This window comes from Erythrolamprus reginae, chromosome 9 (assembly GCF_031021105.1).
Source record: "Erythrolamprus reginae isolate rEryReg1 chromosome 9, rEryReg1.hap1, whole genome shotgun sequence".
Lineage (NCBI taxonomy): Eukaryota > Metazoa > Chordata > Lepidosauria > Squamata > Dipsadidae > Erythrolamprus > Erythrolamprus reginae.
The window spans coordinates 12,433,865-12,458,244 of NC_091958.1; the positions used below are offsets into that span (position 1 = coordinate 12,433,865).

The 24,380-nt window shown below is 42.9% G+C and overlaps 1 protein-coding gene across 2 annotated transcripts in view; it reads left to right on the plus strand.

The window, feature by feature from the left end:
* Positions 1-24,380, plus strand: part of DPY19L3 (dpy-19 like C-mannosyltransferase 3) — a 47,768-nt gene extending 23,388 nt beyond the window's left edge. For both annotated transcript variants that reach the window (XM_070760291.1, XM_070760292.1), the window contains exons 10-19: positions 249-350; positions 1,915-1,988; positions 2,128-2,286; positions 5,275-5,397; positions 7,535-7,646; positions 11,826-11,882; positions 13,658-13,740; positions 20,466-20,598; positions 21,232-21,390; positions 22,335-24,380. In XM_070760291.1, the coding sequence (XP_070616392.1) occupies positions 249-350; positions 1,915-1,988; positions 2,128-2,286; positions 5,275-5,397; positions 7,535-7,646; positions 11,826-11,882; positions 13,658-13,740; positions 20,466-20,598; positions 21,232-21,390; positions 22,335-22,505 (1,173 nt within the window). In that variant the 3' untranslated portion in view covers positions 22,506-24,380. The remainder of the gene's footprint in view (positions 1-248; positions 351-1,914; positions 1,989-2,127; positions 2,287-5,274; positions 5,398-7,534; positions 7,647-11,825; positions 11,883-13,657; positions 13,741-20,465; positions 20,599-21,231; positions 21,391-22,334) is intronic.

Sequence of the window (24,380 nt, forward strand, 5' to 3'; positions counted from 1 at the left end):
CAACAGTAAAACTTTCCATTTATTAACATTATTTAATTAATAATCCAGAAATACCAAACAACTTTAATTTGTATTGTGGTAGATTAGGGGTGTCAAACTAGCGGCCACAGTTCAGATTCAACACATGTGGACCATCCCGACCCCAGTTCCGGGAAGGGGAAATCGCCACAGCGGCAACATGACACCGCGAGTTTGACACCCATGTTGTAGATGCATTTTAAGGACTGTTAACTGTTTGCCTCTTCCAGAATAACTTGAAAACCGGCGGCTTGTTAAGCAGAACTGGGAAGCTTCTCCTCCATGTGCTATTAGTGCTGTGCTTGACGTTCCTTGTAAATAATTTTATTAAGGTGGGTAAGGGTTGGCTTTTTTTCTCCCATCTGCAGAGCATTGTTTTAAAGAAGAATATAGGATGTTTAAGCCTTAGGCACTAAATTATAGAGCAGTGTTTCCCAACCTTGGCAACTTGAAGACATTTGGACTTCAACTCCCAGAATTCCCCAGCCAGCAAATGCTGGCTGGGGAATTCTGGGAGTTGAAGTCCAGATATCTTCAAGTTGCCAAAGTTGGGAAACACTGTTATAGAGGACTATATTCATATAGAACAGGGGTGTCAAACTCGATTTCATTGAGGGCCACATCAGGGTTGTGTTTAACCTCTGGGGGGGTCAGATTGGGGAGGGGTAGTTGCATGAGAGGGGGAAATACCAGCCAGCACATATTCTTTCCAGAGATTCAAGGTCATCTTTTCTTCAGCACCAGCCGGAAGTACAGGGCAGGATCGTGGACGTTGAGAGAACCGGAGTGGTCCACGTGATTGATTGATTTATTTATTTATTTATTTATTTATTTATTTATTTATTTATTAATTAATTAATTAATTAATTAATTAATTAATTAGTTGGACTTGTATGCCGCCCCTCTCCGGAGACTCGGGGCGGCTCACAACAAGTAAAAACAGTCACAACAATCCAATTAATTAAAATATTTAACGATTTAAGAAAACCCCATGTAATAGCAAACACACACACATGAACTTGTGGGTGTTGGGACAAGGGATGAACCTTAACCTGGATGGAGAGCTATAGGAAAAGTTAGTATCAGGTTGACTACAGTTCATATCCAACATGGCTCTGTTTATAAATTGGAACTTGGAAGAAGGCCAAGGGTTGGACTCTGATTTATTTCTCAGAAGTGAAACCTTTTCCTCTTCTGCTTCTTTAGAATACTTTTCTTGTAGATTTGAATCATACCCTGTTTCCCCGAAAATAAGACATGTCAGAGGTTTTGCAGAATTTGCTAATATAAGGCACCCCCCGAAAATAAGGCGTAGTCAAGTTTACATACGGTATGGTGGGAAAACATACGGTACCATTCAAAGCTGTTCATAGCGGTACCGTTATAATGTGGGGTCCCCTGCTGGCCCCTTCCATTGCTTTGTACCGTCCAGTAAAGCAGACACAGTCTGCTGCTCTCTCACCGCCATTACAGTCTCCACTACAGTGCATAGACTGTAGTTCCTCTGGTGGCCGGAAGCTGCAATAGCGGGAGTATACTGTTGTACCATATAAGTGCCGTCGTTTGTGTGTGTGGGTGCCATACTGACAGGTACCGTACCATAATCAGTGTACCGTACGGTACACTTTCTTTGGGGGTGTCAGCTTTTCTGCCTGTGAATTTGTGTTATTTGAGAAATATAAGGCACCCCCCCCCGAAAATATGACAAAAATGAATATAAGACTGTGTCTTATTTTCGGGGAAACACGGTATGAATTATTGCACTGCTGTAAAGAATACTAAAGTAATAACATGTGTTATGAGAAGAGAGTAGGGTTGGTAGAAAGGGACTGAGTTGTACAATCCTTCCCAGAGAATATACCGGTAATCACTCTACCTTTTTCCTTTCCCCCATAGAGAATTTTAAATCTGGAATCAGATGAACACATCTTTAAATTTCTGAAAGCAAAATTTGGATTCGGAGCAACAAGGTACCAGCGATAATTGTTTTCCTAAACTTATTTGCTTATTAGAAGGAAGATCTTTCCACACTTCAGGGTAGAATATAGTTCTAATAAATAAATACTTTAAAATCACAGACTCTGTCACCATATTCTTTTCTTTCTTTAGAGATTTTGATGCTAACCTATACTTGTGTGAAGAAGCATTTGGTCTTTTGCCCTTTGATACTTTCGCAAGACTTTCAGATACGTTAGTTTTTTATGCTTACTTATTGGTCCTGTTGATCACGGCTGCAACAGCTGCTGTTGTCTCTTTTCAAAACCTCAGGTAGGTCTATTTTTAAACAGTTGAGTTTTCTTGTGGTTGTGAAGTTCCTATCCTCCCCCACTGTACTTCACTAAGAGCAGGAACAGAGAACTTGGCAGCATATGTATGCCACTTTTCAGATAGAAAGTCCATACAGAGAGTGGTAAAGACAGTCGAGAAGAGTATAGGAAGCTCACTTCCTGTTATTCACGATACTGTTATGTATTTAGAGCTCAAAGCATTGCTAGAGATCCCCACACCCACTTTATGGTCCGTATCTGTTGCTCCCCTCTGGAAGGAGGTTTCAAAGTATTTCTAGCAGGATTACCAGATTCTGTAACAGCTTTGTTGCCTTGTGCCAATTGTCTGGTAAACTCACAAGATCCGTTTTTCTCACCATGTACAGGTATACCTCTGAACTAGACTGTGTTGTTTCTCTGTGTCATATATGTGGGTATATACATAATTTTATATTTATTTATTTATTTTGTCATGTTCATGTAGCGTATATTTGAGGCAGTGAACCCTTTGAGAGCCGTGTGCAACAAAATTTCATTTTAACATATGCCAATTAGTATGCATTCAAAGTGGCAATAAAATTATTATTCCATTCCATTCTATTCTATTCTATTCACGGTCCCTGTCTAAAGATACTGCAGTCCCAGAATATTTGTGCTTGCCATGAGATACGAAAAAAACATCTCCCTGATTTCTGAAGAAACTGGTCAGGCAAATATTTATTTAAATAGCTGGACATGGGGGAAAAATCAAAGGCAACATGAGAAAATATTATTTTACTGAAAGAGTAGTAGATCCTTGGAACAAACTTCCAGCAGACGTGGTTGGTAAATCCACAGTAACTGAATTTAAACATGCCTGGGATAAACATATATCCATTGTAAGATAAAATACAGGAAATAGTATAAGGGCAGACTAGATGGACCATGAGGTCTTTTTCTGCCGTCAGTCTTCTATGTTTCTATGTTTCTACATACCATAACCCCCATCGTCTGCAAAAAATATCACTGGCCAATTTTTTAAAAAGTGATACCTATATATTTGGCCCTAGTATTCTGTTGTATAAAAGTGAAAAATCTCACGCAGGGGAACATTATGAGCCTTGGTGGCGCAGTGGTTAGAGTACACTACTGGAAGCTGCTTCTGCTGACTGTTCAGTTCAAATCTCACCAGGCTCTAGGTTGACTCAGCCTTCCATCCTTCCAAGGTGGGAAAAATGAGGATCCAGATTGTTCGGGGCAATAGGCTGATTCTGTAAACCGCTTGGAGAGGGCTGTAAAGCACTGTGAAACAGTATACAGTGGTACCTCGGTATTCGACCATAATCCGTTCCAAAAGTGTGGTCGAGAACCGATTTGGTCGAGTACCGAATTAATTTATCCCATAGGAAATAATGGAAATGGGTTTAATTGGTTTCCAGCCCCTATTTCCTTTATTTCCTATGGGATAAAGATATGAAGTCTAAGCACTCCAAGCTGTAGTTGGGGGGGGCAGTTTCGGGGGGCTCCTTTCCTCAGTGGTTCGTCTTTCCTTTAAGCAGTTACACCAACTTTCTCTTTCCCGAGAGTAGCGACGGCAGCAGAGGCTTTCCTTAGAGCAGCAGCAGCGCCGCGAACGTGAGAAGAGAAAGGGAAGCCTCTGACGTTCCCGATGTTGCTGCTGCTCTAAGGAAAGCCTCTGCTGCCGTCGCTACTCTCGGGAAAGAGAAAGTTGGTGTAACTACTTAAAGGAAAGGAGCCCCCCTGAAATTGACGGTATTGCAGCCGCCCCCCCACTCCCTACAGCTTGGAGCGGAAGGGTGTAGGAAGGGTGGGGCGGCTGCAATACCGTCAGTTTCGGGGAGGCTCCTTTCCTTTAAGCAGTTACACCAACTTTCTCTTTCCCGAGAGTAGCGACGGCAGCAGAGGCTTTCCTTAGAGCAGCAGCAACGCCGGGAACGTCAGAGGCTTCCCTTTCTCATCTCACGTTCCCGGCGCTGCTGCTGCAAGCTTGAGCAGAGCTGCGGAGCGGGGCGTTCACACTCTTTCCTCCCGGTGGCCGGCCGAGGGGAGCCCGGAGGGGAAAGGAAGGCCTTCGGAAAGGCGAGGAACGAAGGGAAAAAAAGAGGCGGGGGAGGGAACCGGGGGGCGACGGGAGAAGAAATCACTAAAGACTCGGGGATTAAAAGGAGCTGCTTTTGTTCGACGGCGCGCTAATAGCGGCAGCCAATAAAACGCCTCACGCCCCCTCGTTTGGGGGCGGAGTAGGAGGGGGGAGAAACGCCGAGGCTGCGAGTGGGGTCGGAGGGAGACGAAAGGGCTGGATTCTAATCCTCGCCTTTCTTGAGGATGGGGGGGGGGGGAGGAGGAGAGCCAAGGAGTCACTTTATCAATGGGGGCAGCGCACGAGTCAAGGGCAAAGGCTTCCATTTCTGATCTCACGTTCCCGGCGCTGCTGCTGCTCTAAGGAAAGCCTCTGCTGCCGTCGCTACTCTCGGGAAAGAGAAAGTTGGTGTAACTGCTTAAAGGGAAGACGAACCACTGAGGAAAGGAGCTCCCCCGATACTGCCAGTATTGCAGCCGCCACCCCACTCCCTACAGCTTGGAGCACGCCTGGGAGGCTGTTTAGTGGGCGGCCAGAATGGGTGTGTTGAATTCCGACTCACCCCGTCCCCTCATTTCGGATAATGAACAAAATTTTCTCTGGCTGTTCGGTATCCGAATTTTTGTTCAGATACCGAAGCAAATTTTTGCCGAAAATTTTGTTCGTTATCCGAAATGTACGAGAAAGGAAGCGTTCGAGTACCGAGGTACCACTGTATATCTATTAGCATATTCAAGCCATAGATTCCGTTACAGTTGCATTAAAATGCTCTATGGTCTCAACAAAGAGTCAATAAGCAAGAGGATGCTTTGAGCTGCCTACAAATGTCCTTTTTAAAAAGAACTTTAAAGCCATCTCCTTGAGAATAAATGGATTAATGGCAACTTTCCTCCTCTTTCATTTGTTCAGTGGCCGTGCAAGTACGAAATCCATGGAAAAACAACCCAAGTCCACCACCGTGTTCAAACCTGCCATAGCTTACCACTTGGTCCACACCATTTCATTCGGACTCCTGGCCTTAAGCACCATGAGGTACGTTTTATCTAATTGTATCTATCGTGGGGGGATGCGATGGCTCAGTGGTTAAGGCGCTGATCTTGTCGCTCAGAAAGGTCGGCAATTCGGCAGTTCAAATCCCTAGTGCTATGGAACAGGATCTGCTCCAGTGATGGGCACCTACGGGTATGGTCAAGTACGCAGAACTGGTAGAAAAATGTTGAATTTCCCCCCCCCCCCCCTTCTGAGCTCTGGGTATGCTTTTCCTATCACAGTAAATGAGGTTGAATGTTTATAATTTTAGAAGAGCTGTGCGTACATATACTGTACACATATATACTGTATATACATATACAGTTTATATAGTAGATAATGTATATTTTTGTATGCCTGTGTATAATATGTATGTACACATATGGCATATATACATAGAGTTAAATAGTATATTTTGGATGTTTGTTTATAGTAAATTGAGATTGTGATCCCCTTATATAGAACGCTGGTGAGACCACACTTGGAATACTGTGTTCAGTTCTGGAGACCTCACCCGGAGAACACAAGAACAAGGGGACACAATCTGAAGTTACTTGGGGGAAAGATCAAAAGCAACATGAGAAAATATTATTTTACTGAAAGAGTAGTAGATCCTTGGAACAAACTTCCAGCAGAGGTGGTTGGTAAATCCACAGTAACTGAATTTAAACATGCCTGGGATAAAAATATATCCATTGTAAGATAAAATACAGGAAATAGTCTAAGGGCAGACTAGATGGACCAGGAGGTCTTTTTCTGCCGTCAGTCTTCTACGTTTCTATGTTTCTAATAGATAGGGAAATTGTATCTCTTTGAGGTAAGGAGAGGCCAGGCACCCTAACCCAAACCCTGGACGTGAGTGACGTCATGTTGGCCTCCTTTAAGCCCGTCACGTGACCTTTAAGTCACATGACCAGCAAGCCACTCCCACAAAATAAGCCACACCCACAGTGTGGTAGTAAAAAATTTGTAGCCCTTCACTACATGGTTCAACATAAAGAGGCTACATTTACATTTACATAAAGAGACTACATTTTTGTAAAGAAGTTAGTTAGTTAGTTAGCTAACTAGCATCAGACCAGCCCCTGACAGCTGTAGACACAAATGCCTTCAATTCTGATTTGACCCTGACAAGGATGTGTATTTCTTCTGAGAATGTTCAGGAGATATTTCCAATCTCATCCATGCACTTTATTTATTATCTTTATTTTCTCCTTGTTGTTACGGTAGTCTACTGCATTAAAAAGAATTGGAAGTTAATGTTTTTCTTTTCTTTTTTTTCCCCTTTCCCCTATACAGTGGTCCCCCGATTATCGCGAGGGTTCCGTTCCAAGACCCCGCGCGATAATCGTAAACTCGCGATGTAGCGGCACGGAAGTAAAAACACCATCTGCGCATGCGCGTCCTGTTTTCCATGGCCGCACATGCGCAGATGGTGGAGTTTGCGTGTGGGCGGCGGGGAAGACCCCTTCGGCCGCCCAACAGCTGATCTGCTCCGCAGCGCGGCAGCACGGCAGCAGCGAGGAGCCGAAGATGGAAACCCCAAGATCGCTTGCCGCTTGCCCGTTCACCCGCCCGCCCAGCTGCTCGCTTGCAGCAGCTGAGTCCTGAAGCCAGACGGCAAAGGCGAACTTCCGCGTTTGGCTTCGGGACTCAGCTGGGAAGTGGCGCTGGGGTCTTACTGGCCGCCCACGCAAAGGGGAAACCCCGGCTCCTCGCTGATGCCCGCCGCTCGCCCACCCGCCAGCAAGAGGGGGAAGACCCAGGGAAGCCGCCCAGCAGCTGATCTGCCCGGGGAACGCAAACTCCACCATCTACGCATGCGTGGCCATAGATAAAAGGGGCGCGCATGCGCAGATGGTGTTTTTACTTCCGGGTGGAAAAATCGCGATATAGCGATTAGCAATGATCGAGAGCGCGAAACTCGGGGGATCACTGTATTTCTCTTTCTTTTCCTTTTTTCCTTTCCCGTTTTCCCACTATTTTCACTTTCTTTTGCATTTTATACTGTGATAAATTTATATTTAAAAATATTTAATTAAAAAAATATAGGAGCTATGTTTCACTTTCAGGGGGTGAACAGATAGTAGCTATGGTGTTTTTCTTTCCCCTTTAATTTTCCCTTTCCTGAATCTTGCAGGATGAAATATCTCTGGACTTCCCATGTATGTATGTTTGCAGCATCTGGACTGTGCAGTAGTGACATCTGGGGACTGGTTCTGAAATGTGTTCATCTTCACACACCCAAACGGGTGAGAGGCCTTTTATTGATTCAGCTATGTAACAAAATTATACAAATTTGAAAAGTGTTCGGAAACTTCAGATCGTGCAGAATGCAGCTGCGAGAGCAATCATGGGCTTCCCTAAGTATGCCCATGTTACACCAACACTCCACAGTCTGCATTGGTTGCCGATCAGTTTCTGGTCACAATTCAAAGTGTTGGTTATGACCTATAAAGCCCTTCATGGCACCGGACCTGATTATCTCCTGGACCGCCTTCTGCCGCACGAATACCAGCGACCAGTTAGGTCCCACAGAGTGGGCCTTCTCAGGGTCCTGTCAACTAAACAGTGTCGTTTGGCGGGACCCAGGGGAAGAGCCTTCTCTGTGGCGGCCCCTGCCCTCTGGAACCAACTCCCCCCAGAGATTAGAATAGCCCCCACCCTCCTTGTCTTTCGTAAGCTCCTTAAAACCCACCTCTGCCATCAGGCATGGGGGAACTGAGATATTCTTTCCCTCTAGGCTGCTACAATTTATGCATGGTATGTTTGTAGGTATGATTGGTTTTATAATAAGGGTTTTTAGCTGTTTTATTACTGGATTGTCGCATGTTGTTTTTACCACTGTTGTTAGCCGCCCCGAGTCTACGGAGAGGGGCGGCGTACAAATCCAATAAATAAAATAAAATAAATAAATAGTCCTGGTCCTGGACTTAAAACCGTTTGCTTAACAACCAGTTGACGTTTTGACCGACTTGAAAAAAGTGACTTGCAACTCCCTGCCAAAGTTATGACTGTTGTATCACCTGTGGTCACATGACCATAATTTGGTTACTTAGCAACAGGCTTGCATTTATGACTGTTTGCAGCGTCCCATAGTCATGTAATCACATTTTTCAATGTCCCCCATCCCATTTTCAAGCAAAAAAAAAAAGTCACTTTTTGATAAGATGGATTCAGACTTCTGACTCCATCATTCACTTAACTGCAGTGACTCACTTAAGGACATTGTAAAAAGTGTCATAAAATTGAGTCCGGTCGTGTATAACTCAACTTACAACTATAACAACTTGTGACCAAAAATTTTGGCTTCAATTGCAATTGGAAGGTTTTTTTATTATTATTAATATTTTTAATTATTATTATTCATAATTATTATTTTTATTATTAATTATTATTTTAATTATTATAATAATTATTATAATAATTAATATTAATATTTTTAACTATTATTATTAATATTTTTATTGATTTTTATAATATAAAACACACATATAACATGTGCTCAGTGATCCCACCACCAGACAATCAATCATACCCCACCACCAGTTGGGGGTATTTCTTGTATAAATCGTTTAAACCCAAGAGTGAAATATTTCTTTGCACATTATAGAGTGATTCCAACTTGTTTCTTATAGCTTGATCTCGGATCCTACTCGCCATATATCGTCTTACCTTGTCCCATCGCCCCATTAGCTGTTGCAAATCAGTTCATTAATGGAATTCATCCTTTTATGCATAATCTCGAATTGAATGTGGTCCACCATATACCTTTCCCAGTTGATTGCAATTGGAAGTTGAGAACTACCTGGATGGAAGCCCAGCTTACAAAGATGGAACACTGGGTGGCATTCAATCAAGAATCAAACATTAAAAGACAACAGCAAAAATTAATAAGTGATTAAGAACATAAATTCAAATTACCTTCTTCCCTGCAGGAATTTCAATCATTACATTGTGAAATGGAATGGAATAGAATATGGAATATGGAATATAGAATAGAATTCTTTATTGGCCAAGTGTGATTGGACACACAAGGAATTTGTCTTTGGTGCATATGCTCTCAGTGTACATAAGAAAAAATAAAATATATTTGGCAAGAATCATAAGATACAACACTTAGTGATAGTCATAGGATACTAGAGCCGGGGTGGCGCAGCAGGTAGAGTGCTGTACTGCAGGCCACTGAAGCTGACTGTAGATCTGAAGGTCAGCGGTTCAAATCTCATCACCGGCTCAAGATTAACTCAGCCTTCCATCCTTCCGAGATGGGTAAAATGAGGACCCGGATTGTGGGGGCAATATGCTGGCTTTGTTAAAAAGTGCTATTGCTAACATGTTGTAAGCCCCCCTGAGTCTAAGGAGAAAGGCGGCATATAAATTGAATAAATAAAATAAATAATAAAATAAATACTATAATAAGCAATCAAATCATATTAGGAAACAATAAAAATAATATAAGTTGTAAAGATACAAGCAACATGGATATATCCATAAATGGGTAGAGATAAGTACTAGTAAGGATGACAAGAATACAGTAAATTATTGGACAGTGTTGTGGGAATTAGTTGTCAAGTAGAGTGATGGTATTTGGGAAAAAGCTGTTCTTGTGTCTTGTTGTTCTGGGGTGCAGAGTCCTATAGCATCGTTTTGAAGGTAGATGTTGAAACAATTTATGTCCAGGATTTGAGGGGTCTGTAGTTATTTTCCCTGCCCTCTTTTTTGACTCGTGCAGTATACAGGTCCTCAATGGAAGGCAGGTTGGCAGCAATTGTTTTTTCTGCAGTTCTGATTCTCCTCTGAAGTCTGTGTCCATCTTGAACCAAACCAGACAGTTATAGAGGTGCAGATGACAGACTCAATGATTCCTCTGTAGAACCGTATCAGCAGCTCCTTGGGCAGTTTGAGCTTTCTGAGTTGGCGCCGAATGAACATTATTTGTTGTGCTTTTTAGATGATGTTTTTGATGTTAAGTGTCCATTTTAAGTCTTGAGATATGATAGAACCTATTTAAATAATGAATAAAATTCTGGTTCAGTTTTCATGACCTAAACAGATTTGCGACATGGTGGTTGAGCCCAGATTGAGTACAATTTAATTAGGTATTTGGGAGGGGTTGCATAATCTTCTATATCTAACGCTTTTCAGCTCAAAATTCAAAATATACTGTTTCCCATGCAAAATTTCAGCTCTCCTATTTTAACGTATTTTAAAAGCTTCCAACACTGTTCAAAATGTCAGTTTTCCGATTCAAATAGTCATTTGCATTGAAAGTAGCATGTTTGACAGTGCTTAAAGTTCAAAATGTCCTAATAAAACATTGACACATTCCTAGCATTTAGAATATGTTTAGAATGCATTTGGAAGCATATTACTTTTGAAAATGAATGCTATTTAAGTCCACTAGATGGTGATGTTGTAGAAGCTATGAAAAGCATAAACAGTGTAAAGATTTTCTTGCAAAATGCCAACTGTGCATAATTGCTCATATACAGTGATCCCTCGAGTTTCGCGATCTCGATCTTCGCGAAACGCTATATCGCGATTTTAAAAAAAATACTAATTTTTTAAAAAACCACTTCCGGGTTTGGCTTCGGGAGTCAGCTAGGAAGCGGCGCGGCTGTTTTAAAAGGTCGCAGCCGGCCTGGGGGGCTTCCCAGCACCCCCCCGAACCCCCAACCCGGGTTCGGGGGGGTGCTGGGAAGCCCCCCAGGCCGGCTGCGACCTTTTAAAACAGCCGCGCCGCTTCCCAGCTGAGTCCTGAAGCCAAACGCCAAAGGCGAACTTCCGTGTTTGGCTTCAGGACTCAGCTGGGAAGCGGCGCGGCTGTTTTAAAAGGTCGCAGCCGGCCTGGGGGGCTTCCCAGCACCCCCCCCGAACCCCCAACCTGGGTCTTCCCGGCCGCCCACACAAAGGGGAAACCCCGGCTCCTCGCTGATGCCCGCCGCTCGCCCGCCAGCAAGAGGGGGAAGACCCAGGGAAGGTTCCTTTGGCCGCCCAGCAGCTGATCTGCTCGGTAGCGCAGCAGCAGTGAGGAGACGAATCGGGGTTTCCCCTTTGCGTGGGCGGCGGGGAACGCAAACTCCACCATCTACGCATGCGCGGCCATAGAAAAAAGGGCGCGCATGCGCAGATGGTGTTTTTACTTCCGCAACCCTACATCGCGAAAAATCGATTCTCGCGAGGGGTCTTGGAACGGAACCCTCGCGATAATAGAGGGATCACTGTATAGCACAATAAAATTCAGTAAAATTCATAGAAACTTAATGCACAGTCTGGGCTTAATATTCTTAATAGAGACACTGTTCTAGAAAGTCATTCTGTGACTGCAAAGTATGCACAGTTTGTGTGACAAATTTCTTATGACTTTGATCTAAATAGGGTGTTGCTTTTTCCTTTCAATACATAACGTTCTTCCTTTTTCCCTATAGGTATCTGTGATTAGATATATAACACCAATCCTTGTATTACTCTATCTTTGTTATAAGGTAAGACCTTTTTAATCTTTTTAAATTTGGGGGGGGGGGGGTCCCTTTCTCAGAATAAAAAAATTGATTTTATCCCAGTCCATATTTTTCCTTATACAGTAATTTATGCCCTCATCACCTCGAGGTTCGACTACTGTAATGCTCTCTACATGGGGCTACCTTTGAAAAGTGTTCGGAAACTTCAGACCGTGCAGAATGCAGCTGCGAGAGCAGTCATGGGCTTACCTAGGTATGCCCATGTTTCACCATCACTCCGCAGTCTGCATTGGTTGCCGATCAGTTTCCGGTCACAATTCAAAGTGTTGGTTATGACCTTTAAAGCCCTTCATGGCATTGGACCAGAATATCTCCGAGACCGCCTCCTGCCGCACGAATTCCAGCGACCGATCAGGTCCCACAGAGTGGGCCTTCTCCGGGTCCCGTCAACTAAACAATGTCGGTTGGCGGGCCCCAGGGGAAGAGCCTTCTCTGTGGCGGCCCCGGCCCTCTGGAACCAACTCCCCCCGGAGATTAGAACTGCCCCCACTCTTCCTGCCTTCCGTAAACTCCTTAAAACCCACCTTTGCCGTCAGGCATGGGGGAACTGAAACATCTTCCCCTGGGCATGTTTAATTTATATATGGTATGCTTGTGTGTATGTCTGTTAGTATATGGGGTCTTTTAAATCTTTTAATTTTAAATTTGTTAGATTATTTATGATTTGTTTCCACGTGTTGTGAGCTGCCCCGAGTCTTCGGAGAGGGGCGGCATACAAATCTAAGTAATAAATAAATAATAAATAAATAAATTTATTTATTAATTTATTTATTTATTCGATTTTTATGCCGCCCTTCTCCTTAGACTCAGGGCGGCTTAAAACATGTTAGCAATAGCACTTTTTTAACAGAGCTAGGCTGTTAATACCTTGTCTTACTAACTTAATTGGTTCCCGGAGGAGGTTCCTAAGGTGAAAAGTTCGTAAGATGAAACAATGTTTCCCATAGGAAACAATGTAAAATCAATTAATGCATGCAAGCACAAAAAAAAAATCGCAAAAACGGCACGCCGCCGGGCGCCACTGCCCAGCTGTCACCTTTTGAAACAGCTGGGCGATTCTCAGCATTCTCCCGAATGCCAAACCCAGAAGTTCGGCAAACGTTCGGGTTCGGGAGGCCACCGAGAAGCCCCACTCCCCGGCTGTCACCTTGCCAGAAGTCGCGGAGCTGCCGGTCGGGAGGCTCAAACGGAGGTGGGGAATCCCAATAGGGAATTCCATGGGCGAAGCTTTGACGTCACAAAGACGTCCTTCCTGGCCGGCCGAAATGGGGACTCCAGGAAGGACGTCTCCGTGACGTCAAAGCTCCGCCCAAAGCCTCCCGACCGGCCGACAACTCTGCGGCTCTTCTGGCAAGGTGACAGCCGGGCGGCAGGGCTTCTCAGCAGCCTCCCGAACGCCAAACCTGAACTTTTGCCGAACTTCCGGGTTCAGCGTTCGGGCGGTGGGTTCGTAAGGCGAAAAAAGTTCGTAAGAAGAGGCAAAAATTTTCCAACCCCGGGTTCGTATCTCGAAAAGTTCGTATGACGAGGGGTTCGTATCACGAGGTACTACTGTATATGTTTTAAAACAAGAGTCCACCATTGCAGATGGAAGCCAAATAAAACAGTGCCTCAAAGATCAGAAACCTCAACTTTGCTGCTCGGGCTTTTATAAGCAATGTTTTTTATTCCATGCTGAAGATTTGGGCTTCTTTGGGCGTCTGTCGAGATTTAATTTGTTGTGTTTGTTTTCTTCTTAGTTCCTGCCTGCAATAATGGCAGAGTTGTCAGAGCTGAGAGAATTCTACGACCCGGACACGGTGGAGTTAATGAACTGGATTAAGTAAGAGGAACTTTACTCTGTTTAAATCACCTGCTAGATAGGGCGAGTCAATGCAATTTGTGATCGCGGCTTCCAATTCTATCAGTTACATATCGTATTTTTCGGAGTATAAGACGCACCTTAGTTTTGGGGGAGGAAAATAGGGAGAAAAATATTTATCTGGCTAGTATCCTTATTCTGGTCAGCTTCATCACATTATTTTAGCCCCTGGTTAGGGCTGGAAAAAATCTTCTTGGAGGGAGTAGCTATGAAAACAAGCTTGCAAAGACTTAGCCTGAAAAAAAAACTTCTTTAGAGGGAGTAGGGATGAAAAAATCCTGCATGTTGGGAAGATTGTTAGCACCTTGTTAGGGCTGGAAAAAAAATTTCGGAGGGAGTAGCAATGAAACAAGCCAGCAAAGAGCTAGAAAAAAACTTTTTAAATTTTTTATTTAGAAAAGAAATACAAAAGTATACTGTATCGTTACAGAGATACATATAGAATCATTTCAAAAGAAAGGAAACTTAGAAACAGTTACAAGAGAGATATCCTTTATTTATTTATTTATTCATTCATTCATTCATTCAATTTTTATGCCGCCCTTCTCCTTAGACTCAGGGCGGCTTACAACAAGTTAGCAATAGCACTTTTTAACCGAGCTAGGCTATTGCCCCCACAATCCAGGTCCTCATTTTACCCACCTCGGAAGGATGGAAGGCTGAGTCAACCTTGAGCCAGTGATGAGATTTGAACCGCTGACCTTCAGATCTACAGTCAGCTTCAGTGGCCTGCAGTAGAGCACTCTACCTGCTGCACCACCCCGGCTCTTCACTATCTTATTCTTGCTGATATCTTACTATATTTTGTGCAGTAGTCCATAACGTATCGTATAAATGTTTACCATCTTATCATTTGGCATATTGCAATTTTATCATCTTGATAAAGATTCTTAATTTTAAGTAATTTTATGTCATAGTTGATATAGTTCACCTTTATAAATTAGCTTCTTTGTAGGGAGTAGGGATGGAAAAATCCTGCAAGCCAGGAAGATTATTGGTACCTTGTTAGGACTGAAAAAACCCTTTGTCGGAGGGAGTAGCAATTTTTAAAAGTCTGCAAAGTTTTAGGGCTGGAAAAAAAACGTTTGTTGCTCTTCTCCGTACTCTTTCTAGAGTCTCAACATCCTTTTTACATTAGATATGTTTGGGGTCTTAATCTCTTTATAAAAATATTAAAGGTTGGGTACAAATAAATAAGAACACCCTGTAGGAAACAGTGGCAGCAGTGTTCAGTTAAGGACTGAAAAAGCCAACACAGTTCTAGGCTGCATTAACAGAGGGATAGAATCAAGATCACTTGAAGTGTTAATACCCCACTTTATAAGGCCTTGGTAAGGCCACACTTGAAATCCTGCGTTCAGTTTTGGTCACCACGATGCAAAAAGGATGTTGAAACTCTAGAAAAAGTGCAGCGAAGAACAACAAAGATGATTAGGGAACTGGAGGCTAAAACATACGAAGAACGGTTGCAGGAACTGGACATGGCTAGTTTAATGAAAAGAAGGACCAGAGGAGACATTATAGCAGTCTTCCAGTTTCTCAGGGGTTGCCACAAAGAAGAGGAAATCAACCTATTCTCCAAAGCACCTGAAGATAGAACAAGAAGCAATGGGTGGAAACTAAACAAGGAGATAAGCATCTTAGAACTAAGGAGAAATTTCCTGACAGTCAGAACGGTTGATCAGTGGAACAGCTTGCCTCCAGAAGTTGTGAATGCCCCAATACTGTTGAATAACCATCTGTCTGAAATAGTGCAGGGTTTCCTGCCTAAGCAGTTGTTGTTGTTGTTATTATTATTATTATTATTATTATTATTATTATTATTATCATTCATTCATTCATTTATTTATTTATTGGATTTGAATGCCGCCCCTCTCCGTAGACTCGGGGCGGCTAACAACAATGATAAAAACAGCATGTAACAATCCAATCCAATACTAAAATAACTAAAAACAAAACTTATTATAAAAACCAAACATACATACAGACATACCATGTATAAATTGTAAAGGCCTAGGGGGAAAGACTTTCTCAGTTCCCCCAGGCCTGACAGCAGAGGTGGGTTTTAAGTAGCTTACGAAAGGCGAGGAGGGTGGGGGCAATTCTAATCTCTGGGGGGAGTTGGTTCCAAAGGGCCGGGGCCGCCACAGAGAAGGCTCTTCCCCTGGGTCCCGCCAAACGACATTGTTTAGTTGACGGGACCCGGAGAAGGCCCACTCTGTGGGACCTGACTGGTCGCTGGGATTATTATTATTATTTCTGTGATGGGCACTTTACACTGGCTGGGGAATTCTGGGAATTGAAGTCCACAGGTCTTAAAGTTGCCACATTTGGACACCTCTGATTTAGATGATCTCCAGGGGGTTAGGAGCATAACGCTTGTTTTTTATGTTACTTCATTCTAATTTCTCTCTTTCTGGCAATAATAATGAATAGTGTGATTATTCACGAGTAAAGAGGTCATATAAATCGCTGACGGCGTCCTGAAAACCAGCTAAAGTGATCTCCATCCCTCTGTTTCCTTATTGGCATATTCTCATGACAAATCTTCGCCAGCCAGAGGTCTTTAAAACCACTTCTGTATTAACAGATGCTAAATGTTTGATGAACCTGCTCTCCCGAGTGCAATACACAGTGTTTTATATATAGATTTAAGCATAAAATATACATGGGTCTTTGGGTTCAGCCACAAACTGGATTTGACAAGTTGCAACGAGCCCCATTTTTCAACCCAGTTCCAGGCTGGAGAAGGCAGAACCGTTGCTTAGCCTCCACCGTTTAAATTAGCTTTTTTTCCCCCCCTTGTGATTTGTTATGTGGGGATTTATGGGCGTGGAGGAGAAACATTATGCATCAAAGAAGTTAATTACTTTTGCCGGAACAGCAGTTGGCAACCAATTTATGCCTCTTAACCTGAAGTTGGGAGTCAGACTTAATAAGATCTATAAGTAATCCAGGGGCACAGGTAGTTCCAGAGCCGGCCCATTATCGCTCTTAATTCATGACAGTTGTAAAATCTTTTCTGCGACGGTCGTTAAGTGAAGGCAGCGGTTTTAAACTGGCTGCTGCAGATGTAAAAGTCATCAAAAAGCAAATAATGCTTCATTCCAGGCACGGAAGTAGGTTTCCTCCAAAATAAAACCTCCCCTGATAATAAACTCAATCAGGCTTTTCAGTGCAATTAGGCCAAACACTTATTTCAGGCTTCAAAACAATATAAAACAAGGTCTTATTTTCAGAGAAACATGGTAGATAGACAGACAGACAGAGTCAAGCTATTCTCCAAAGCATCTGAGGATACAACAAGAAGCAATGGTTGGAAACTAATCAAGGAGAGAAGCAACTTAGAACTAAGGAGAAATTTCCTGACGGTCAGAATAGTTAATCAGTGGAACAGCTTGCCTCCAGAAGAAGGGGACACAATCTGAGGTTAGTTGGGGAAAAGATCAGAGGCAACATGAGAAAATATTATTTTACTGAAAGAGTAGTAGATGCTTGGAACAAACTTCCAGCAGTAACTGATTTTAAACATGCCTGGGATAAACATATATCTATCCTAAGATAAAATACAGGAAATAGTATAAGGGCAGACTAGATGGACCATGAGGTCTTTTTCTGCCGTCAATCTTCTATGTTGTGAATGCCCCAACATTGGACGTTTTAAGCAGATGTTGGATAAACATCTGTCGGAAGTAGTGTAGGGTTTCCTGCCTAAGCAGGGGGTTGGACTAGAAGATCTCCAAAGTCCCTTCCAACTTTGTTGTTGTTGTTATCTGGGTCCTCATTTTACCCACCTGCGAAGGAGCCGGTGGTGAGATTTGAACTGCTGAACTACGCCTAGCAGTTAGCTGAAGTAGCCTGCAGTGCTGCACTCTAACCACTGCGCCACCCTGGCTCCAGGTATGTCCTGGGCTAACCTTCATACACAGCCATTTTTTGTTCTTTCAAACACTATCAGGAAACATCTAATCTATGTCAAAGTGATGCCAAATTTAGGAGAATTTTGTTCTGCCTGACTGGCTCAGGCAATGCGTAACAGTCCAAGGAAAAGAAATTAAACACACACGTGCTCTGCTAATCAGCAAACTTGTATTAAATAAACAAAAAAGGGTTACTCAAAACAGTTTGTAGTGTCCAAAAACAATGCAAGGCTTACTTCAGCCGCATACAAAAACACAGGAAAAAACAAACAAAGACAACCTGGAATGAGCAAAGACGTTTCAGGAGTCCTCTTGAATCTTTGGAGCAAACAGCAAGTCCCAGAGTTTTCACCTCCCACTTGTCTGAAAAAGCTGGTTTGAAAACTCCAACGGCACGAAACAGAAACTTCAAAGCAGGAACCACAAAATAACACAGCCACAGTTTGCCTTGGCCTTTGTTCCCTTTTATCCCTTTAACCCTCATTAAGGGAACCACACCCAGGCCAGGTGCTCCTATAATGACTTGTAATACTCCTTAAAGTGATCCCTTCTTTGCATAGCTCTTCGGCTACGCAGATCAATATATTGATCTGCAGAAGAACCCAGGGAGGAAAGACTGAGGGACTGCATGCCAAATCCCCTGGGCTGTCTGCTGAATCCTGCGTCCCAGTGGCCTCGTCCTCTTGGCTCTCTGCCACGTCTTCCTGGCTGTCAGCCAGGCTTTCGCATTCACTTTGTGCCGCGTCTCTCCCATCTGTGGGAGCAACGGCTGGCCCAGGTCCAAACACAACAAATTTAGGGTTGAAGTCACCTGCATTTGTAACCCTAGCGATTAAGGCTGCCAAACGTGCACAGAAATATTGACTTCTTTCCTCTAATTTTGGAATGAATCTTTATTTTTGAAAAGATCCAAGGGAGGGGAAAACTCTGTCTTTTCCCCCAAATTCCTATGCTTCCCACTGAAGCTTTCTGTTGCAAATGAGTTATTTTATAATAATCCTAAAATGCTGGAAAGCATAGATAAAACAGAGATTCCCGTTTTACATTACACTCCACTCTGCTTACCCCCATTAGTTTAACAGTAATTAACTTGTTGAAGCTTGGAGCTTCCAAAATAAATGAGATTATTTGTTCAAAATGCCATCAGGTCTGCTTGGAGTGACATTTAAATTACATAATGTAAATCAGTTTGACCTCTGAGTCCTTGTCATTATTTAGTGACATTTCTTGCAGAATAAATTGCACGAGGGTTGAGCAGCCTGGATATGAAGCTTGGCAGAAACCTATAAAAACAAATTATCCTTTCATTTTATACATCATTTATCCGGACATTTGTAAAAATTGCTTCGTCTTTCTTTAATGGGAAACTGCCGTTTGGTCGTTTGGAGCACATTAGCTGTGGGAGGCTCAAGTTGAGCATTTGAGGGGCTGCCTCGGGGTGAAAGATTTGAGGAGTGGGAGGCAACCTGTGTCAGGAATGCTTGATCTAAGCCTTCCATCCTTCTGAGGTGGGTAAAATGAAGACCCAAATGTTTGGGGGCAAGATACTGACTCTATAAAACCGCTTAGAGAGGGCAGTAAAGCACTATGAAGTAGTATATAAGGATCCTCCTTCCTTCCATTCTTCTTTCCTTCCTTCCTTCCTTCCATCCTTCCTTCCTTTCTTCCTTCCTTCCTTCCATTCTTCCTTCCTTCCTTCCTTCCTTCCATTCTTCCTTCCTTCCTTCCATTCTTCCTTCCTTCCTTCCATTCTTCCTTCCTTCCTTCCTTCCATTCTTCTTTCCTTCCTTCCTTCCATTCTTCCTTCCTTTCTTCCTTTCTTCCTTCCTTCTTTCCTTCCTTCCTTCCTTCCATTATTCTTTCCTTCCTTCCTTCCTTCCATTCTTCCTTCCTTTCTTCCTTCCTTCCTTTCTTCTTTCCTTCCTTCCATTCTTCCTTCCTTCCTTCCTCTTCCTTCCTTCCTTCCTTCCTTCCTCTTCCTTCCTTCCCCAGTGGTTAGAATGCAGTACTGCAGGCTACCTCTGCCCACAGCTAGGAGTTTGATCCTGGCTGGCTTTAGGTTGACTCAGCCTTCCATCCTTCCAAGATCAGTAAAATGAGGACCCAGATTGTTGGAGGCAATATGTTGACTGCTTAGAGAGGGCTGTCCTCGGAGAGGGGTGGCATAGAAGTCCAATCATCAATCCATCCATCCATCCATCCATCCATACATACATACATACATACATACATACATACATACATACATACATGAAATTTACATCAGCTAAATTCAGCTTACTTACAAGTAGATATTCAACCAATCCAGATTACAAGTAGATACCAAACCAGTCCAGGTTTTTAGTAGACACTTAAGCCAATCCAGGTTTCTTCATATCACTATCTCACTTCTACTCAATATCTAACTCACACTCAAACTGCTCCAGCCATCCAACTAACAACCACCATCAAAAGCAAACGACCACCAAGGGAATGGTGAAGTTGATTTGCATCTTACAATGCCTTGATCCAATCAGGTTGCAGTTCACACCCAACGACTCAGCATTAGCAGGTTCACATTCTACCTTTTACCTTATATGGTAATACCTTCTACTTTTCACCCTGTACTACAGTGAAATATCACCCAGGATTGCTAAGCCTGACAAACCAAAAATGCAATATTACACCGTTATCTGCTCTTGGACTGTAAGCTGGTAAAAGTAGCCAAAAGAAAAAAGAAAGTTATAGCGCTGTGTCCTTCTAAAGTGAATCTCAATGTTCGTTCAGGTCCAACACTCCAAAGAAAGCCGTGATTGCAGGAAGTATGCAGCTCTTAGCCGGAGTTAAGCTTTGCACGGGAAGAATTTTAACCAATCACCCCCATTACGAAGACAAAAGTCTGCGAGAAAGAACAAAGGAGGTAAGGAGGATCTGACTTTCTCCAGCTACTCCTTTATTTAAAAAACAAATCACAGGTAAATCGTTTTAATTAAAAACAGGGTCTTATTTTCAGGGAAACGTGGTAGACAGACAGACAGATAGACAGACAGAGTCAAGCTATTCTCCAAAGCACCTGAGGGTACAACAAGAAGCAATGGGTGGAAACTAATCAAGGAGAGAAGCCCCATAATCATTTTTAATGTTTTATGGTTAAAAAAAAACCCCAGCTGTTTTATAAAACATAAGATTTTATTTTAATCAATTCTCTAGCTAACCTATTCTTGGGTTGTCTCTTTTTATAGCAATGGTGGATAACAGTTACTTTTCCCCCCTCAAATAAATATCACAAATCTACTTCTTTCTTTCTTTCTTTCTTTCTTTCTTTCTTTCTTTCTTTCTTTCTTTCTTTCTTTCTTTCTTTCTCTCTCTCTCTCTCCCCCCCCCCCAGGAAAATGGGGGGCAGTGCGAATCTCCAGGGGAAGCTAGTTCCAGAGTGCCGGAGCCACCACATAAAAGGCCCTCCCCCATGGTCCCGCCAGCCGGCATTGTTTGCAAGGGAGAAATTAATTAATTAATAAAGCAATTCAACACGATTCTTTTCACACATTTGCAGGTTTATCAGGTGTATGCCAAAAGATCGGCTGAAGATGTCCACAGGATCCTCAGGTCTTTCGGCACCGACTTTGTGATCTTGGAGGACAGCATTTGTTACGAAAGAAGGCATGGCAGGGGTTGCCGGTTGCGTGACCTTCTGGATATTGCCAACGGCCACGTAAGTCTTTTTTCAAAACCGGGTTGAGCTACTCGTAAAAATAATAAAAACAGGATACAGATCAATAAAGTAAAAATAAAGTAGTATCAGAATACAGTGGTACCTCTAACTTCATTCGTTCCGTGACCAGGTTCCTAAGTAGAAAAGTTTGTAAGTAGAAGCAATTTTTCCCATAGGAATCAATGTAAAAGCAAATAATGCGTGCAAACCCATTAGGAAAGAAATAAAAGCTCAGAATTTGGGTGGGAGGAAGAGAAGGAGGACAGTCGCTGCCGAAGGAAGAAGGTGAGGTGAGGGGAATTTTAAAAAATCTGAAACTTTAAGGCTTAAAAAAAAGAAGAAGGACTCTGAGGCAGCGAGGAGGAGCACGCGCCTCCCATACATAAGCTGCATTGATCCATTCGGGGTGAAGCACCCCCTTTTGCCTTTCCGCACCCAGACGCTCTGGGAGGCAACCTCGCACCGGGTGTATGGGAGGCAGAGCGAGAGAGTCACCACAGCAAAGTGGTTTATTCCCTCTCCAAGCGCCCAGAGAAAGGAAAACGCTCCGTTCGCTCTTGGCTGCCCAGAGCAAAGGGAGCGTTTCTTTTCTCTGGGCACTGGCAGAGGTTTATTCCCTCTCCAAGCACCCAGAGAAAGGAAAATGCTCTGGACTGCCAAAGCCTCCTTAAGCGCCACTGAAAGGCTCCTCTGGCAGCCCAGAAAAGCCCGAGATGGCCAGGATTAAAGGGGGAATGGCAGACAACTGGCTGGGCCTTCGTGCCACTCTCAAATTTCATGGGAAATTTTTCCGGGTTCTTAACTAGAAAATGGTTCTTAAGAAGAGGCGTTCTTAGGTAGAGGTACTATTGTAGTTGTAAAAATAATAAAACAGGATACAGATCAATAAAATAAAAATAAAGCCGTATCGGAATAGTTAAACAGCCTTGTCCTTTCCGTTCCAGGCGATGGATGGTCCTGGAGAAAACGATCGTGGTCTCAAACCTTCACCGTTCCCTCGTTTCTGTGAAGAAATCAAAAGAAATCTGCCCTCCTATACGACGTATTTTACTAAAGTCTTTCACAACAAAACTTTCCATGTTTACAAACTGGCTCGACCTCAAAACAACACGTAGCTTTGCTACAACGGTGGCAGAAACCCCTAGTTTATAAAAACAAACTCTTTTTTTCTAGTTTTTTTTAAAAGGGAAATAGTTTTAGATTGGTTGAAAGTCTTTTAATTTTTAACTCCTCGATAATTCAAGAACGTTGGGTTTAGTAACATTTTACATGTCACGTAATGTAAGTTATCAACAACTAGTTGACAAGGGGCCATATATATATATATATATATATATATACTGCTCAAAAAAATAAAGGGAACACTTAAACAACACAATATAACGCCAAGTAAATCAAACTTCTGTGAAATCAAACTGTCCACTTAGGATGCAACACTGATTGACAATCAATTTCGCAGGCTATTGTGCACATTCAACTTTATACAGAACAAAGTATTTAATGAGAATATTTCATCCATTCAGATCTAGGGTGTGTTATTGGAGTGTTCCCTTTATTTTTTTGAGAAGTGTACATACAGAACACTGAACAGAGATCATGAAAAGCAAATATTTCATAAATTCCATACCAATATTTTATTATTTTTTAAAAAGATCTAAAAATGGGGAAGGGTCCCTTATGTCACCCCCTACATCCCATGCACCAAGCGTCTCTTGGTCTTCTCCTACTATTTAGTTTTCAGAGAATTGTGTCTTGGTATACCTGTGGGCCTTATAAGTTGGGAATCTTTTTTGACGTTTTACACTTCCCTAGTTAAGGACTGAGAATAGGACTGGCCTATTTAAAGCAGTGTTTCTCAACCTTTGGCAAATTTTAAAATTGCCGGGGAATTCTGGGAGTTGAAGTCCACATGTCTTAAAGCTGATAGTTGGAAAAGACTAATGCAGTGATGGCGAACCTATGGCACGGGGGCCACGGGTGGCACGCGGAGCCATATCTGCTGGCACGCAAGCCGTTGCCCTAACTCAGCTCCAACATGCATGTGTGTGCCGGCCAGCTGATTTTTTGCTTGCACAGAGGCTCTGGGAGGGCGTTTTTGGCTTCCAGAGAGCCTCCAAGGGGAAGGGCATTTGTACCGGCTCCATGGAAGGCTGGGGAAGGCAAACACGAGCCTACTGGGCCCACCAGAAGTTGGGAAATAGGCCGTTTTTGGCCTCCAGGGGGTGGCGGAAGCTGTTTTCGCTCTCCCAGGGGCACTCATGGCTGCGCAATAGCGCACACCCATGCTCTTTCAGCACCCGAGAAAAAAAATAGTTCACCATCACTATACTAATGTGTTCCCCCACCAAAATAAGATTCTATCTTATATTTCTTTTGAACACCGAAATAAACGCTTGGCATTGCCATGCACTCAAAAGTCCGATTGGGCTTATTATCAGGGGACGTCTTATTTTGGCGGAAACAGGGTTATTAGAGAGGGAAATTCATTTCTCAACTCTTACCGGTTCCTTGGTCTTCAGTATCCGCTGTAGATTGAGCCATTTTCATCGAAGCTTTAGTAGGGGAGGCGTTATTAACAATTCAACTCTCAGTCCAGCAAAAGTGGTCAGGAACACCCAAGTGCTTCGTGATCACTGCATTTTCAGGGTCTGTGGTTCTTCAAACCATCATTACTACCACGGTTTGGTTTTTTTACACTGTATTTCAAGTCTTATTAGTAGCACTTTGCTGTCTTTCCATCCAGGCTTAATAGTTGATTGGTCTAGGCATAGAATGTTGTAATTGAGATTTGGTAAAGTGCAGAAAAGTTCCTTAATCTATATTCCAAGGAGTTAAAAGGAAGTTTTGACATGAAAATGCCCCCGACGTGCTGATATAAAACCATGTTCAGTTACTGTGTTCTGTTTCATTTTGCCTCATTTTGAGTGTATTAACATCCCAAGGAGGATAAAGAATACCATAAAGAATTCTCATAAAAGGCCATATACTTG